General features: G+C 40.1%; 3 protein-coding genes across 5 annotated transcripts; 1 reads left to right on the top strand and 2 right to left on the bottom strand.

The window, feature by feature from the left end:
• Positions 1 to 587: 587 nt before the first annotated feature.
• On the bottom strand, positions 588 to 4,832 carry slc25a51b (solute carrier family 25 member 51b). Of its 2 annotated transcripts, none has more exons than XM_046405473.1 (2): positions 4,718 to 4,832; positions 588 to 2,151 (listed from the first exon to the last, which is right to left on the bottom strand). In XM_046405473.1, the coding sequence occupies exon 2, from the start codon at positions 2,076 to 2,078 to the stop codon at positions 1,143 to 1,145; it is 936 nt and encodes a 311-aa protein (XP_046261429.1). In that variant the 5' UTR covers positions 2,079 to 2,151; positions 4,718 to 4,832; the 3' UTR covers positions 588 to 1,142. The 2 variants fall into 2 exon arrangements, with proteins under 2 accessions (XP_046261429.1, XP_046261428.1); XM_046405472.1 differs by lacking the exon at positions 4,718 to 4,832 and adding an exon at positions 4,436 to 4,590.
• ints10 (integrator complex subunit 10) lies at positions 4,726 to 13,044 on the top strand. 2 transcript variants are annotated; one of them, XM_046405471.1, is made up of 18 exons: positions 4,726 to 5,367; positions 5,483 to 5,550; positions 5,646 to 5,749; positions 5,881 to 6,020; positions 6,474 to 6,555; positions 6,646 to 6,786; positions 6,962 to 7,136; positions 7,436 to 7,605; positions 7,742 to 7,881; positions 8,086 to 8,239; positions 8,461 to 8,543; positions 8,828 to 8,983; positions 9,755 to 9,863; positions 10,213 to 10,292; positions 10,387 to 10,549; positions 10,670 to 10,763; positions 11,972 to 12,040; positions 12,542 to 13,044. In XM_046405471.1, the coding sequence occupies exons 1-18, from the start codon at positions 5,239 to 5,241 to the stop codon at positions 12,696 to 12,698; spliced, it is 2,214 nt and encodes a 737-aa protein (XP_046261427.1). In that variant the 5' UTR covers positions 4,726 to 5,238; the 3' UTR covers positions 12,699 to 13,044. The 2 variants fall into 2 exon arrangements, with proteins under 2 accessions (XP_046261427.1, XP_046261426.1); XM_046405470.1 differs by lacking the exon at positions 11,972 to 12,040 and having other exon boundaries at positions 4,729 to 5,367.
• Positions 13,045 to 13,182: 138 nt separating this feature from the next.
• tlr1 (toll-like receptor 1) lies at positions 13,183 to 16,818 on the bottom strand. Its single transcript, XM_046405469.1, has 2 exons — positions 16,485 to 16,818; positions 13,183 to 15,711 (listed from the first exon to the last, which is right to left on the bottom strand). Exon 2 carries the CDS (start codon positions 15,702 to 15,704, stop codon positions 13,296 to 13,298), a length of 2,409 nt encoding a protein of 802 aa, XP_046261425.1. The 5' UTR covers positions 15,705 to 15,711; positions 16,485 to 16,818; the 3' UTR covers positions 13,183 to 13,295.
• Positions 16,819 to 18,075: the final 1,257 nt, after the last annotated feature.

Here is an 18,075-nt window from a genome sequence, read left to right as displayed (position 1 = left end):
AAATCCTGAGAAGATCTGAAATAGTACACTATGGACAGTCAAAAAGAAAGAAGAAATAGGCCAAGTAATCCATTTACATGGCAGCTTGAGCTTTTTTGTCCCATTGAACGTTACTGCCCCCGTCTTCCTTCTTCAGCACCATTAGTGTTCAGTCTATCTCTGTGTCCAAACAGCATGCCTTTCCTCTTTGGGCTGTAGTACCCAGCAAGAGCTGCTGCACGGCGACTGAATCTACTCAAGCTTGAAATCTGAGCCCATTATGTCAACAGATGTTACAGAGAGAGAGGAGCACAGGCGTGAGAAAAGGAAAGATATACATGCGTAAAACAGTGATATTTAAGTTTATAAAAAGGAAACAAGTATTTAGGAGCACTTAGTTTTAAGGTCAATAAATAATAAATGTCCTGAAAAGGAAGAAATACAATCATGGTGCATTGTCAAATTTTAATATCAAAGGGGTTTTTCTGAGGCTGCAAAAGTTATCATAAATTATCTTAACTACAGACCCACATTTTCGGGGTGATGATTTGTTGCAAGAGAAGTCTAAATTCAATATTGCTCCCAATAAACACTATAAACAGACGAGATCTGGGTGTAACTGTGTGCTTTACTCACATTTACATCAATCAATGCAGAAAAAAGCCTCACAGAGGAAGTGCCCTTAGTCAAACAGACATTATAGATATTCTCAACAAGACACACCACAGCACAGGGCACATATGAAGGAACAGCTCCTCCTACAAAACACTTAATCCAGTAAAGTAGACTTTACTTGGAACTCATCAAAAAGGCGCCAAAGTTCAGTTTGCTCCCCCAAACTTTGTAGACTAAGCAAACAAGGGCATTTTAATTGGACCCTGGCACAAGTTCTGTATAGGATAAAGCGTGCACTTTATTTTCAACACTTTGACAACAGTAAATATTAACAATGGCAGGCGGTTTATCTCACAATGACTGTTGGCCCCCTGTCAGAAGTGCAACTTCGTTGCTGTTAGCATTCCAACAGCAATGCCAGACAGCAAGTGCATTGGCTTTACTTTATGATTTCCTTTCTTCTCAACAAATTAGCTCCATTTCTCCATACAGGCTTTACATTTCACATACTGTGTCTTCCCCTCTAGATCTCATCTCTATTCTCCTTTTCACATAATCTTCAGCAGCAGTTCGTAAGTTGCGTTGATGATCCCCCAGGAGAGGAGTGAACGGTGGTAGTTGAGGTGGGCTCCTCTAAAGAGCATGGCCAAACTGCCACCCCTTTCTCTCCATACTGTTAGCAGCACCTTCCTGCAAGGCTGGAAGTCTCCACCAACCTGAGACTGAGCACGGGACTTTACCACATTTAATGGGTAGAACATGATGCCAAGGGCTGCCCCCAACAACCCTCCACACACAAAATCATTAAGCAAGTGACCTGCGCGGCTTGTGGCCTCCGGGAGCTGCTCCTTGATGGGCCCACGGAGCCCAAAGAAGAGAACATTGCTAGGACCATTACGGAGGAGTATGGGCACAAGGCCACGGTAGCACTCTCTCACACCATACTCAGACAAAAGTGTTCGGAAGGTGTGGGCTGTGTTGTTGAAGCGCCCGTGGTGCCGATGGTCTTGTAGGAGAGTCTGCACACGCTCAAATGGTGTCAGGATGGCCTCTGCGGTTCCTGCCAATGCTGCAGCAAAGCTACGAGTGACAAGCTCCGGCACACCACTGCCATCGACCAGGTCTAGTAAGACTCTGGAGAAGTCCTGATACAGGCCAAACATTATGGCCACTGTAGTGCTCTTCTGGAGCAGTGGGGGCAGCAAACCCCGATAAAGATTCCTCAGCCCATCTCTCTGGAGCTGCCGCACCGCCTCAGTGGCCAACACTCCATGCAGCTGCTGGCGAAAGAGCACCTTCTGGATGGGAAAGGTCACCACAATGTTGGTAAAAGCTGCAATGGAACCACAGACGTAGTGCTTCCCGTGATGGTCCACAATAGCACTCAGAGCCCCAGCAGGCAACAGGGAACAACTTCCTTTAGTCAGGGCAGCCTGAGGCTGCGGTGTCCGCGCTGACTCAGAGTCCATGGTGCTAACGGCCATGGGAAGCTCAGTGCTCCTCAGCCTGTTCCTCCAGCATCACATCGGTTCCACACACTTCTGTGAAATATATACCCTGTAAAGAAGAGAGAAAATATCATATTTACTATTTGCTTTAGATTAGTCTCTCTTCACCGTTACCACCTTCAGCAAACAATTTTTTTCATGTATGATACAAGATACAGAGAGATCTAGCAGTGATGGGCTTAATAAGAAATGTGCAAACTTGTTTGGCAAGTCTTGAATGTAAAGGACATGGCTTTATATGTAAAAGTCTCACACTGCAGGTTTAATACATTATTCTTCATTATGTTTTTTTTTTGCATGTGTGAGTGCGCACACACACATACAAACACACTTGTCTATATTTTGGCTAAAAACAAATTGGATTCAATTGCAGCCCAAACAACACAACAATGTTTAAAAACATAAAGATTTATTCCCCTGTATGATATTTATTTACATAAACCAATTCGGTTATCGAAAAGTAGAGGTGTTTAGTGGTATTTAGGTGAGCAGTATAAGGCAAAGTGTCATCCACATGAATACATCACATTGTTGAGAGATGATTAATGTCATTCACTTCACCTGACAGTGGTTTTAAAGTCTCGGGAATAGACTTTTATCTACGAATACAGTAACAGCATACAAAATAAGATTTTTTTTAACATTCACTTGCAGGGAAATTACTATAAAAAATTTAAAACACATTAAACAAGTAGATAATTAATATCAAAAACATACCAAACTGTAATGTATAATAATTAATGTACAGCAAATTCCTCTTTTATATCTGCCAGTATAGGTGCTGATACAATTTATTTGTGACAATATCATTTTTAACATATTGGTCACAGTCTGTATTAAGTGGCCTGTACATGCTACATGTTGGCTTAAACAGACTGAACTGTTTAACTTCAGCCAGACAATCCAAACTGGCCACTGATAAAGAGTTATTACACAACTATCAGACTGTGGCAGCTTAGTCAAAGGGGAGAATTACACAACTATGAGAGTGAAGACACTAGTGCCATTCATTTAATGTGCATTGCAAAGCACAGTGTTTAATGTAACTCTTCAAATCCCCCCTTTGGAGATCAATAAAGGATTATGTTATCTTATCTTTTGAAATATTAAAGAAGCTATTGGCACAGCCTCACACAGAGCAAGAACAAACCCGCCCAAGCAAAAAGCAAGGCCCAACCCAAAATAAAAAGCGCCTAAATACCTTTGAGTACATAAAGGAAGTTATCGAAGAGTCATATAAATATAAATATAGAATCACTTAGGAGATCATGGGGGTCACTAGAGGTATGTCACCAAAAACATCGCTTTAGAAATCCTTACACACAGCCTAAAACCAGTATGCCACATAGCTACTGATGTGTAGAGTGCCTGTTATGGGATTTAAAAGAAAACTTAATAAAACTGAATATAAAAATTACTTCACTGCTACAATTTTAATTTCTCAACTTCAACTACATAGTTGTTTTATGACCTATAGTACAACATTTTTACAGCCAACATGCAGAATGAATGAGTTATTTCACTTTGGATAACTGAGAACAGTTGACAGCTGATGAGTCGTTGCATTTGCTGTGTCAGTGCTGTTCTTCCATTCCCGGAAGCAAGTATTTTCCCCACTGTGAATAGCTTTAAAAATACAATACAATCCAAAATTCATCTAACTGTAATATCAATTGTTTTACTAAAGAACCAACTTAAAGTAGAAGACCACGCCCTGTTAAGTAATGACGGTTTTCCATACTAAATCTTTGGCGTACACGGTATGCACAGCTTTCTAAAAACTTGCAACGTTGTCGTGTCATGCCTGTTGTCCTTGCATGTAGTCAGTCAACAAGTTTGGTTGGCACAGACATTAAGGCCTAATCTCAATTAGGCTAAGTGTTACATTACGACAAGGACACGAAGAAAAGCAGTTACTGTGTGAATAGCTAGCTGTAAGATCTACAAATAACCAACGGGCTAGCATGCTTAGCTCAACAGCGAGACACCCAAATGCTAGGCTGGTTAGCCGTTTCAGCTATCTCAACAGCGCTAATGTCTCAATCTTCTATTTCATGCTCACACGTCAGTCGGGCTTCTATTTAGGGTAAACAAAAAGGAGGGGGAGGGCCGAGAAGCGGACGGGACAAAATATAATGACTGTATAAAGCACCGAAATAACGTTACGTGACTGCATAGTATGCTAAGTGGCTAGCATGATTTGAGTCAAAACGCACAAGCCCTGATTGATGATTGGTTGGAGACTTCGTTGACAGCAACTGAATGTCAAGAGGCAAATGAGCGTTTCACAGATTTGATCGAGCAACTCGCCGGACTCATTACTTAGTTTTTACCTGCCGTATACACCAGTCGCTGTCCTGTCCCTGGACAGGTAGAGTACGGGTATTCGCAAGGTAATTGGGACACAACTGTAGGTCGTGTCTGCAGCACCACAAGTAGCAGGTGACAGCAGAGATGAATCGTTAGCGCATGCGCACCTCTGCAGTTTGAGAGTAAACGGATGGGGCTACGACTTACTTCAGAGATCACTATTTCGCACATAGTAAATTGTGGAGTAAACAGCTTGGTTTGGGAAATTATCCCGCATTTGAGTGAAAGCTAAAATTGAAAATTACCTGTTTTAGCATTGTTTTGGTGCGACGACCGCTAACCAGGAAGTGCTTGCATGTTGGTCGTAAAGCAGGATGAAGCGTCATTTTTGCGACTACGGCATGGCGTCATTATCGTAACGTATTGGTAGAGTGTCGGTCCGTAAATAAAGGTTTAGCCAACTTTGACCCGTAATTTCTAAAATATTTTAGTTGTTTTTCTTTTTATTGTTACGCATGGCTTTTACATGTATAAGAAACAATTGAACAAGAAAGCATGGTTTATGAACAATTCCAGCAAAGATGTTAATTGAAGGCGTATTTGCTAACGGTAACTAGCTATATGTTGCTAGCTGTGTAACATTTACATTCATCTAACATTTTGTATGAAGCAGCTCTCTTTAACCTAACGTCAAAATTGGCTACAGCATTTAATTCAAGATTTATCCACCGAGACTTGTGCATACAAGAGAACCGTATGCATTAAATTACAGCCTGAATTGAGGTCAGTTTGTCTTCATCGGCACTGAAATCTAAATTCATGTAAAATGTCAGCGCAAAAAGACTGCGAGTTTTTGGTGAAAAGAGCCCGGGAGCTCGTCTCTGAAGACCCGTGTGCAGCCAAAGCTTGGCTCATAACTGCCAGAACTCTTTACCCTACAGATTTCAACATACAGGTAACACATATCAGCTGCTTGTAGTCGTCAACCAGATTTATATGAGCTTGTTTTAATGTATCAGTCAAGCATTATATGAATCCATTGTTAAAATCTGGTTAACATGTTTTCACAGTATGAAATGTACATCATTGAACGAAATGCGGAGAGGACTACTTCTGCAGGAAGACTGCTGTATGACATGTGAGTTACAGTGTACCGTCTCTATGGTAACGGATAATGTCGAGTGTCCTTGGCTGAGTCTGAGCCAATTGGCAATGAATTCTCCATCCTTTTAGGTTTATAAACTTTCCAGATCAGCCCATTGTTTGGCGGGAGATCAGTGTCATCACAGCTGCTCTGCGCAGTGACTCTCAGGACAAACATGCACAGTTTCTGCGAGGTGAGAGAAATTTAACTCCCTTGTTTGTATGCAGGCCATGCCTGCATTAGTATATATTACAACATAATTTCTGTCATGGAGTATTAATGTTTGGAAATATGAACATGTGTGTATATATTTGTCTTCCCCAGGTCTGTTTGAGACACTGCCTGGTCGTGTGCAGTGTGAGATGCTGCTGAAAGCCACAGAGCAGTGTTTCAACACACTGGAGAAGGCAGAGATGCTGCTTCTCCTTCTTAAGCGTTTTCCAGAGTCTGTAGTCCAACACGGGGTACGTAATAATAACGTAACACTTGTGTGTTTACATTTGAACCTGATATAAATAATAATGATAAATTTTATTTGTATACCATATTTCTTACAAAAAATAAAGCTCAAAGTGTTTTGCAACAAAGAAATTACATGCATCAAATGCTTCGCATAAGAAAACATAAAATGAATATAAAAACAGGGATAGAAAAGTAGTGCACAGTAAGATGGAAAATAAAACTGATCCAATAAAAGAGAAGAAAAAAAGAGTAAGATACACAGGGATAGAACACTATATAATAACTGCAAAAATATAAAAAATAGCGATGATAACAAAATAATACATGCATACAATAACATGCATCAAATCAAGTAAAATGCATTCTTTTAAAAAAGTGCAGTGCATAAGTGAAAACATTTTTTTAGCTTTCAAATAGCACTAAAACAGTCACTAACTCTTTTGCTGTATGTTTAGGTCAATCTAGGAGAAACACTGTTAGAGGCAGAGGCGTCTGAGAATTTGGAGACTCCTGTCAACTGCTTTAGGAAACTTTTTGGTGAGTTAAACAAAACTTGGTTTTCACTCAGTGAATGGCCCACTTGATATATGAAATGACTTCTACACTAATTCTTTCTCATAATTACAGTGTGTGATGTCCTTCCTTTGGTCATCAAAAATATGGACATGCGCTTGCCGGCCAGCTTGATGCAGAAGTACATGCTGAAAGCAGCTGAATTCTATATCGGCTATGTTACCCGTGGACCCTCACCTGATATACAGATACAAGGTAAAGCTGCACTGTGTTGATGCCGTTTTTTCCCCCTTTCTCTTGTGCTATCACAGTATGATCACTTACAACCTCAAGATTTCATGTCCTTCAGTTGGGTCCCTCTCTGTATTTTTTTTTTCTGTTCTTTGCCTGCCTGACATCTTGTTTCTATTCCTCTTGTTCGTTGTTTCAGGCTCTCAAGAAGGTGGGTCGCTGAAATCCCCCAGTGTGTCTCGTGGCTCCCAGCGTTATGTGATTGATGGCCTATCGGAAAAGTCTTCAGTGGTAGCAGAACCTTGGGAGAGAATGTTGGATATCCTTGCTGTGGTTGGAGCGCGTTGCGAGTGGCAGGGGGACAAGGGACAAAGGTAGTATATAAGACTGCCTGTCAGTCAGCCAGTACTGTATTTCAGCCATGTTTTGTATTCAAGTGACTCTTAATATATACCGGTAATAATAATGTTAATAATGTTCAGTTTTTGTTGTTGTTTGTTGTTGTTGTTTTTGGAGAGGTCTTTGTTCAACCTTAAATGTCTCAGATTTGCTTATATACATGTAAACATACATGTGTGCATGTATATATACATAGTATTGGCCATTTAATAGTCAGTATAAACGTCTTTAAAGGTAAGTGTTTCTTTGTTTGTGTGTTTACCTTATGCTGTAGGAGTTACGTGGACATGCTGCAGAGAGTGAAGGAGCTGTGCCGCTACCTGCCTGGTCTGGAAGGAGACACAAGGTCCCGCTACTGCAGTCAAGCTGTCATCTATGCTGCACTCGTCCTCTTCCGCAGTGCCTTTCTATATGTCTCATCTATACAGCCTGCACTGTTTCAGGGTCAGCCTCTGGCTTTTCTACCGCACATTGTTCAGTTCCCTGTTTGTTCATTTCACTCTAGTTCACAAGGATATGTATTTCTGTTTCTTTTTCAATGAATAGTTAAATGAACAAATTCCGTGTTTATGTTTGGCAGGTGTGAATGCTTTGAGTTCTGGGCCGTGGATCCTCGTAGAGGATTTGAGCTCAGTGTATAATGATGTGGAGGTGGAAAGAGGAGTAGTGAAACATGCACATAAGAAACGCAAACTGGCAGATGGGAGAGAGAAGACAATGGTGAGGACAGATCAGAAATCATTAGTTGTTTCCATATGATTTTTTTTTGTTTGTTGTTTTGAGAGCCAAGAAAGACTGACTGCAGATCATTTGTAGTGTGTAAGGTTACTGAATGTGTTTTCTTAAATAGGTTTTAGTGTGTGACTGTTGCATGTTTCAGTTATATTGTCTTTTTTGTCACTTTGTGTGTGTTTCTCATTGTAGAGCTCAGATGATGAGGAAGGGTTGGGAAAAGGTCGAGGTCGACACATTCATGTGAACAAGACTGAGATGCCCAACTGGTCAGAGACTCTGGACAGCTTCCGCACAGCAAGGGAAAGCTGGGATCTTCTTCACTCCCATGATAGCCTAGAATCTGGTAAACAGCTTTTCTGTTCATGTGTGTTTCTGTTGTACACACCCAGACAGGGTCCAGTCACTCCAACACATACGATATTAGAAATTGGCGACAATATCTGCAGATGTATTCTTATAACCTTTTCTTTATAACATTTATAAATACAAGTTTATTTAATTCTCATTAAGCAGGAATAAGGTCAAAAATGTTAATCATTTGAATGAAACATTTTATTTTGACAGAGTTCAAGAAGATCTGTGCATCTTGGAAGACAGACAGCTGGTTGTGGTTCAGAATATTTCTTACTGACATGATCATATACCAGGCAAGAAACATGCTTTATTTTCCTCCCTTTTTATTTGTTTTTTATTTATTTATTGTAATTTATTGTTTCATACTGGATTAAATTAAACTTAATTGAGCAATGTAAGAAAATGTGATAAAAAGATCTGAAAATGACCAAAATATGGCAATACATACATACAGTATATCTTAATTTAGAGCTTGTGATACAACTATATTTATAAATGTCAAGATATCTTTCCTTGTGAGTTGTCTGTGACTATTTGGACTATAAGTATACTGATTATGTGTGTGTTGTTTCTCTAGGGACAGTACCGCAAGGCCCTCTCCAGTCTGCACCAGATGGCTGCAGTGCAACAGCCTCAGCCAGGACAGCAGAGCCCTTCAGCTCAGGCCAGTCTGGAGCACCACAGGGCCCTCATACAGCAGGCTTCCTGCCACTACGCACTGGGAGAGTATAGGGTACACACACACACACACACACACACACACACAACCACACACTTACATATAATTGTGGTAACTGTCAGGAGACGTGCATATACAGATACATGTTGCATGTACTCCATCCCTTTCAATGTATTGAGCAGTAATTTCTGTCTTATTTGTATCACATTGAAATTTCTAAATTTATAGTCTTTATAGTTTTTTCTGGAAACATCTGTTGTTCTAATCTTGTCTATACTTATGTCTGCATTGCACTGACATGCAGGATACATTATGTGGAAGGTTTTTCTGTTCTCAGCATTCCCAAAAATCAATCTATACCACCAACTGACCTGCAGGTGGTGTTAGAGTTATGGTCAAATTTAGGCACACAACTGAAGCGGAGTTCAAATCTCATGGTCTCTTTTTCAGATATTTTGTACAATATAATGCTGATCTGACTTAATATACTTATCAACCATTCTGACTAATTGATATGTATATACTTTGGCTCAAAGACCCTACATTATCAAACACGTCTACCTGATTTTGAACATGCATAACTTTATAACGTATTTGACGTGCATACTTAATTATTTATAAAGTTGGTCATCGATAATTTTCATTATAGGTTTTGGTTTAGCAAAAAGATATCCATAAAATGTGGACAGCGTGTGCTTATAACAGGATCTGCAGTACAAAAGACAGGGGAAATGCCCTTTAAGTGAAATTTTATACCAAAATTAGTGTATGATCCTGCCATGGTTACAGATGTGATGTATCTATTGTACCATATATGTTAATCAGATGGCCTGTGAGAAGCTGCTTGATGTTGTCAGTGGGCTTGTGCCCCCAAACCAAGTATCGACAAAGACCCCAGAGGATCAGGGTAGAGTCAAGACCAAGACAAGGAAAGGTAAAATCGCTTCATGCATTTTTATACAACATTCAGTCATCGATTCTCACTATACTACAGACTTTGTCTCTTTTTGTAAAATTGAGTAGAAGAGGCTTTCATATTTTGAAAACAATATCTTTAAGTAGGGACATTGTTTGTGTCTGTATGCTGATTGCTGTAAGTAGTAACAACCACAAGTTCCCTCTGCGGCATTTACATATTCATTAGAAATAACTGACTTTGCTGAAACCGGTGCTGTCCCTTGATACAGATGGTATATAAATGACATCCTTTATTATGTCAGATGACAGACAAATACATAACTGTGATCACTGGAACATAACGCTGTCATTTTTGTCATATCTAGGTAATGACCTGAGATTGCTTCCCTGCACCAGCAAAGCTGTGTTACCTTTCTGTCTCCAGCTGATGCTAGCCTGCTTCAAGGTACTTTAACTAGTGAAATCTGTGTTAATGTATGAAATTCAGATATTAAACACTATATAACTAATTTTTTCTATTTCTCATTTTGTCCAATCAGCTCCGTGCCTTCACAGACAGCCGAGATGACCTGTCCCTCGGTCATGTGGTGGTGCTCCTGCAGTATGATTGGCCACAGGGTGAGCTGCTCTTTTTAAAGGCAGTGGATAAGATCTGTCAGCAAGGTGGTTTCCAGTACGAGAATTTCTTCAACTATGTCACCAGTATCCTTTTTGTAACAACACATACAATCACAATAGAGCCACAGTTTGTCATTTTGTGGTTACTTTGTGTACTATTTTTGCCTTGGATGTTAGTTTCCATAAGCTCATGATTTTTGTTAGACATTGACATGTTGGAGGAATTTGCATACCTGCGCACTCCAGAAGGGGGAAGGATTCAACTGGAGCTGCTTCCCAATCAGGGAATGCTGATAAAGTAAGCACCTCACATTCAAAACATTTTAGTTGGCATGATGACTTTGCACACTCCTGTTCTTTTACTACTCTCAAAAAGAACAGTGCTGTTTATAGAGAAGACATGGCCTGTGGGGAAGCTGCTATTTCTACCGAAAATGCTGTCAACGGAGCTGGTGTTTGAAAGAGAAGGGTCGTATGTAAAATAAAGCTTCTGTCAAACTCCTTCATTCATGTTGTAGAAGTTAAAATTAGAGATGCACCGACTGACCTGCCATCAACTAGAATCGGCCGGTTTTCAGTGTGCTTGGCCCTGGACTGGAGACCGGCTGGTCAGTCTTGTGTATTTTCGAGCCGGTCTGTTTTACGCATGCACCACACATCATACGCACAGCGGCACAGGCAATAAGATCACAGCTGCACTCTAACATGTCTTTTGTATGGAAGTTCTGTGAAGTACTATGGGTGAAGAAGACTCAAAGCTATCAATTTGGAATACATGTAAGGCCAAAGTAAACGACGGGGGACTACCACAGAACCGTTTGGAACAACAAACCTAATCAGACAGTTAAAACACCATCACCCAGCTGAACATGCCCAGTTTGAAGAAGCAAAGGAAAAGCAGCTAAAGCTAGCTAGAGCTCAGTGCCAGACACAAGCCATCAGCCTCTCCTATCTTCCCTTGGTATATGAGCAGTGAAAAGATCAAAATAATTGCAAGGAAAATTATGGTCCCTTGTTATATTCTGTCACCCACCGCACCATTATTATTTTTTAAGAATATAGTTTTATTTGGAGATTTGTAACCCAAATTAAAAAAAGAGATACAGGTCAATGTCCTGTTATGTTGAAAATATATAAGCATACTGTAAAATGATATAAGTAACTGACATTTATTTTGTTATATGAATCTGTTGCACCTGCTTTTGTTTGGTAAAGTAAAATAGATAAAGTTGGGTGTACAGCTCATTTGCAGTTAATTAATGTTATTTGTAGCTCTTTTCTTTTAGTATGAAAGCAAAATTTTGCATTGAAGAAAAGTTGATTTTTGTTTGCTTACACTGTCAATTATAGTTCTTAGAAAGAAAATTGGACTCTGTAAAAATTGTTCTCATCAGATCACATTGGAAATCGGAATTGGTCAAGAAAATTACAATCGGTGCACCTCTAGTTAAAATACTTGAGTGCACCCTCACTGACTGAGAGTTGTTGAATGTTGCTGTCCCTCAGGAACCCTAGTCCCGCCCTGGGGGTGGAGTTAAATACCCTTCTGCTACAAGGGGTGCAGACGATGGACAGGTACCCCAGGCCCCTCCCATCCTTCCCTCACACCAGTCACCCTTCCTTCATTTCCTAATTCAAGGCTTGTCATCCCCAGAGTTTTGATTTGGGACTGTCATTTTACATCAAGAGTTAGTCGTTCTTTGATTTCCTGTCGACGTTTGTTTCTTTGAGCCATTGCTCATCTTTCTGTGGTCATCACTGTTGTTGTTGTTATTTGAGGTCGATGTAGGTCTTGTCGTGCAGTCAATTTAGTTTTTTGCCTTTTCATAACACTTGATCTCATTTCATTTGTGAACATGTTTTATGTGGCTTTTACTTATGACTGTGAAACTTTCATTGTGAAATTTTGACTGGTTGTTTTACATATATAAGGAAAAAAGTAACATGCTGTTTGCATGATTGTGTATTTACTGCAAAGATCTCAGTCTCTCTGTTTATAGCAAATTAACTCAAAATAATACATTTTTGCTCATATATATTTTGTGTTAATTTTTTTTTCCTTTTATTTTTTTTCAGACACCACACAGTGACTCGTGGAATTACCAAAGGAGTGAAGGAAGATTTCCGTCTGGCCATGGAGAGGCAGGTGTCGCGCTGTGGAGAGAACCTGTTAAGTGTGCTTCACCGTTTCTGCATCAATGAGAAAATCATCATCATCCAGTCTCTTCCCTGACATCTGTCCTGTGACTTTTGATCCTTTTCATATTTCGGGCACATTTTTGATGCAGCTGGACTGACTTTATGACTCCAACAGCTGTTTCACAACAAAGAAGACATTTCTTTCTCTCGTGTCTTTGTCATCCATCACTCAACATCTTTTTAAATGTGAATCTCTCTTTTGAGAGTCTGTGAGAGTACTGGTTTTCACAATATACGTGCAGTTGTTGTGGTATGTATGTGGTATAGTTTTCGTCTTTAGTGGTAACAAGTGCATAAACACATTTGAAGTGCTCTCATCATATTGTGACATTTTGTGGGAGTCCAAAAAATTAAAAGCATTTTTGATATTGATGACTTTATTGCTTTGGTTTCAGAATTTTGTTAGTTTATATACATTTTTTCATTCATGTGATTGAAAGAAGTTATGACATATTGTTATGTGATTTATTGCAAAGATAGTTCTGCTCAGTGAAAGATTAAAAAGTAGACATCATAGCTCTAGAAAAGTATGGTCATGTGTTAAAGAAAGAAAATTTGCACACTTTGCACACTTCCCCTTCTCTTTTTGTCTCAATCACACTTTATTTTCCTCTTTGGTTGGTTTCCTCAGTCACTCCTCTGTTTGTGTGACTGGTGCATTTGGAAGGTCTGTCTGTAGGGCAGCCCTGAGGTTAGCCCAGAACAGCCTCTGCTTGGCCTTGTCCCGAGGCCACTCCAAGTATGTATGTCGGCCCATCATGGATTTCAGTTGGTAGTACTTTGATGGGATCAGGTACTGAGGCAGAGGCTCAAGCAGTACCAGCACAACGCTGTCTGATCCCCGAGCCAGGCGTTGATGACTGGCAAAGTAAAGTTCATAATGGCACCACTCGCTCTTTACAAAGTGAGCAGAGAGCACAAACACACAGCGTCGGCTTTTCTCCACGCAGGTCATGATGTTCTCAATAATTGCCTTTCCTGGCACAAAGTCTTTCTCATGATGGCAAATTTGGAGCCCACCTGCGGGGCCTTCGAGGTTGGTGAGAAGGAAATTGTGCACCCAGTCTGCATCATGCTGGCTATAAGACACAAAAGCGTGAAACTCAACACCCACCAGATCTTCTGGCCGAACTTGTCGCCTTCTGGCACGATGCTTGGCTCTGGTCCACTGCCAGATCATCTTGATATACCAGAGTACATCCCAATGATGGCACAGTGTCATAATTACAATTGTCAATGTCACTGTTGGGCACAAGATAGTGACAGCTAGAAGGCCACCATTACAGGAGACCTCTGGGATCCAGATGTTGTTCAAGGTAGAGGTTCTCAGAGCCTCTGGGTAAGTGCAATAATAGCCCAATGGCCAACTCAAGAATTCAATTCCTGTGTGACTGGTCCTCTTTTCGGAATCAATGGCAAGACTTAGGAAACTCCTCAGAGGACAGGTACAAGTGAAGGGGTTATAACTGACATCCAGGGTTTTCAGATTGGGGCAACTTTCCAGCTTGTTCACAACTGGCGCGTTGAGGGAATTTGACCTGAGCAGAAGCTCATTCAGTAAGGGGAAATCATTACATGCTGGCAGGTCCCGCAGCCTGTTTGCATTTAGATTCAGAGATAAAAGGTTTTTCAGATTCAAGATGGATGATGGTACCACGGAAATTTGGTTATTCTGGAGGTCCAGTGTTTGTGTTCCTTCTGGCAGACATTTAAAAACAGAGTCTGTCAGACCATTAGAAGACAGAGTCATATTGGTGATGCTTGGTGGCCAGACACATTCTTCCACGCCATCATAAACCAGAGAGTTGAGGCCCAGGTCCAGATGTTGCAGGGACTTCATGTATTGCATGCGTTTGCTCAGTAACTGAAGGCTCTGAAGATTGTTTCCTACCAGGGTCATTTTCGTGATGTTATCCAGGTTCTCACAATCAAGAATTTTTTGACCATCCACTCTGGAGAAGATGGAGTCTGATAGAGCACAAAAGGAAAAGTCCAGCTGGAGGATGGGATTATGCCACTTTGGGCATGTCATGTGTATGATTGCAGTCTCAGTGATTGCTAAACTCTCCACTGGCATGTTGATAAAAAAATTGTATACAGCCTCCTGTGAAAAAAAGAAAGACTTCACCACCGCCCTCTTGGCTGTGAAGGACTTCATTTTACATGTTCTAACCACAGGAGTGTCTTGTCTAGGCAATTTGTACATGGCCACATCAGTGGCAGTCAAATGGGCTATAGATGTACACAGAACCACATTTACAAAGTGAGTTAAGTCGGGCCAGTCAATTGATATGTTGGTGAGATAAAGATGAGATGTGTGGATTTCTGTTGTCTCACCCAACTGCTTACTTAGGTAATTGTAGCCTCCTGTCAAATTTAGCAACTCCACTTCAACAAAGTGTGACAGACCATCAGCAAACAGACTGTGGTCCATTATTTGATTGCTAGTGAAGGCTATCTGAAGCCTTTGAGCATTAACATCTTTCAGACTCCCTGCTTCATAAACAAGTTCAGTTTCCAGATAAAGGGTCAGTGAACGTAGTTTCACTTTAGCAATATTCTTGAAATCACCCATACAGATGTTGTTTGCTACAAATGCTAACCTCTCCAGTTTTACCAGGGAACTGAACTCATTTCCTAATGCCATTGTGAAAAACTCGTTGTAAGCCAAATTCAATACCAGAAGATTTTCTGTGTGGAGCAGGTACCGCTGACATGACAGGTTCCTCAGTCTGTTGTGTGACAGGTCTAGATTCTCTAGGAGTGGTGTGTCAAGGAACGTCTCAGGATCGATCTCCTCCAGACTATTCCATGACATGTTGAGGAATCTCAGGAGAGTGGTATTTTTGAAGTCTCCATGGTGAAGTCGGTGTATGTGGTTGCATGAAAGGTCTAACAACTCCACTGTCTGCGGCAGGTCACTTGGTACAGATGTGAGGTTTTCGGACGAGCGGTCGACGATGCTTTCAGGGTATGAAGCACACAGCTGGAGTCCCAACAATGTGGCTATTGCGCATAGGGCAGCAGTCATTGTCCTCATTGTTCGTCTGGATTAAAGTAAGGGAATAAACATGCATGTTTTATTGATCCATACACCCAGTTGTCGGTTTATTAAATTTCAGTTAATTAAACCTTTAAAAAATGCAATAAAATAAAATAAAATTCATCCTTTCATCAAAATCATAAGCATTAGTTTTGTTGAAACTATTTTAGAGAGGGGTTGATTCAAAATGGTAATTCTGAAGGGTGTAGTCTGGAGAGCTATTGAACCGTATTAAACAGAGAGGTCTTTCTGTTATTTAGCCTACTTTCATTGATATCAATGGAGTTGACAAAATAGTAGCCTAAAACTCTCTAAACTTTTCAGCAAAATTGTTTTATAACACTGCATTAGTTATAGCTAGGTGCACATAATAAACTGGAGACTGACTGGACATTTATGGAATTAGATTTTTTTGTTGTTTAACCCTCGGAGTTGTCTGCTTGGTTGGGATTACTTATGTATCCACGTATCCCATGATAAATTGAAATACACAGTTATTTGTTTTAAACCACATTCACATGTCCCATTTTAAATACACGATTGAACAAATGTGTTCGAGTGTAATTCAAAGTTTCAAGCATTGTGATTCTAAAGCTTTGTTTAATGCTTTTCTCGATGCTTCATTTTGTGTTGATTTGTGTAATCCAAACATTCTGCCGTCCCTCATTCATGGTTAAACAATAAAAATTCAAATAGATAGATAGATAAAAATATCTCTGTCTAAATAAAACAAAGTCAAACAATACAGTACATAAACAGGCAAAACAGTGCACTAACCTGTACAGAGGAAGAAGAAGAAGAAGAAGCACGGCAGGTGTTAATATGTTGTTGATTTGTTGCGTTTTTAATGAGTTGTAGCATGTAGTATGTTGCAGTCCATCATAGTCCCTTCAAAGTGGACTGTCAGTAAGCGGTTAAAGGTATCTGGTGTCTGTGCTCACTCTTAAAATATGTATCTCGGTTGTAGAAGTTCAAAATTCGCCAAATAGTGAAAAAAAATCTTCTTGATTAAAGAAAATGATCAACTCTGTAGACAGTCGGGATCTGTCTCCGTTCTTCTCATTTGTTTTGTGATATAACTTGTGCCAATGTTACAGTTAGTGAGGATGCAGATATGGAAATGAAAACAAGCACTTTTTTTCCCCCTCACCTACATCCTCTTTTCACTTCCTGTTGACTTAATGACATGGCTTTTTACTTAAGGAAACTTCCCTATTTAAGCTGCTAAACTTTATGAGATATATGTCACATAAAATGGTGTCAATGTGTAAGCAGAGAGAAAGTATTTAAATGCACTCGACTGTCCTGATTTAAATCTGTTAAAATTTGAAAAAACTGTTCTTTTTTGTGTTCCTATTGTGTAGACTGTATGTAAAAGATGTCTATTCTCTGTCCACCATCTTATAAAAGACAGATGCTTTGATTCGCTTACACAAAGAAGGAAGAAGAATTTTCTGTGGTATCATAGCTACCACGCTGAGGTCAGTCTGGGTGGTTTTCCCAACTCAATTAACTTAACTCAGTCTAATGCCTTGAGGCAGAGTGTATCCTGGGCAACTACACTGTTCTCTGGGCGGCTATAGACGCTTATGAAGGAGGATAAGAAAAGGCCCTTTTTATGGGCTTTGACCTGTTTTGCTGTGATTTGGAGGCTTTATCAAACACACAAACATGTGCACTCACACGCTTCAGTGTTTTTCATCCAACAGCACTGCGGGTCCTTTGCTCAGTGACTGTTACTCATGGGGAAGTGGAGCTAAACTGAATAAGGTCATCAGGGCTGATGTCTCTGTTCTCACCTGGCATGATCAAATTTTGGAAGATCACTGTGGAGGTGCTTAGCAGCTTCTGGCCATAAGACACCAGAGAACACAACATTTTTTTCAACTTCCCTATCTCCCTTCTTTTTAATTAGATGCCATCAATATGTATGAAACATGTGAATTGGTGGGAAGGTGGGAAAAATGAAATCCATTTACTTAAATGTGAAATATATTTTTTTGGCTCAGATAGTGGGCAAAAAACAAAACATTTAAAACATTTGTTGGTAACAGAAAGACCGCGGTGTGAACTATTTCTTAGTCTTTGAGCTGAGATCAGAGTACAAGCTAATTATTGACTCAAGAAAGCTCTTATGTATGTGTGTGTGTGTGTGTGTGTGTGTGTGTGTGTGTGTGTCTTCAATAGCTGAGCAATACACTCTTAAGTGTTGGTCCTCTCTATAAAAAAGTTTTCTTTTTTATATATTTGAACAACGACAGAACATTTATGGAATCACAGGTGAAAACAATACATAGGACACTCGAACACTGTAGTAATGAAAGCATGTGTGGACGTGAGTCCGCCTTTGTTACTCATATGTGAACAT

The sequence above is a fragment of the Scatophagus argus genome, chromosome 12 (assembly GCF_020382885.2).
Source record: "Scatophagus argus isolate fScaArg1 chromosome 12, fScaArg1.pri, whole genome shotgun sequence".
NCBI classification, from domain to species: Eukaryota; Metazoa; Chordata; class Actinopteri; family Scatophagidae; genus Scatophagus; species Scatophagus argus.
Note: the sequence above shows the minus strand (reverse complement) of the source record. Positions and strands in the feature narration are given on the sequence as shown.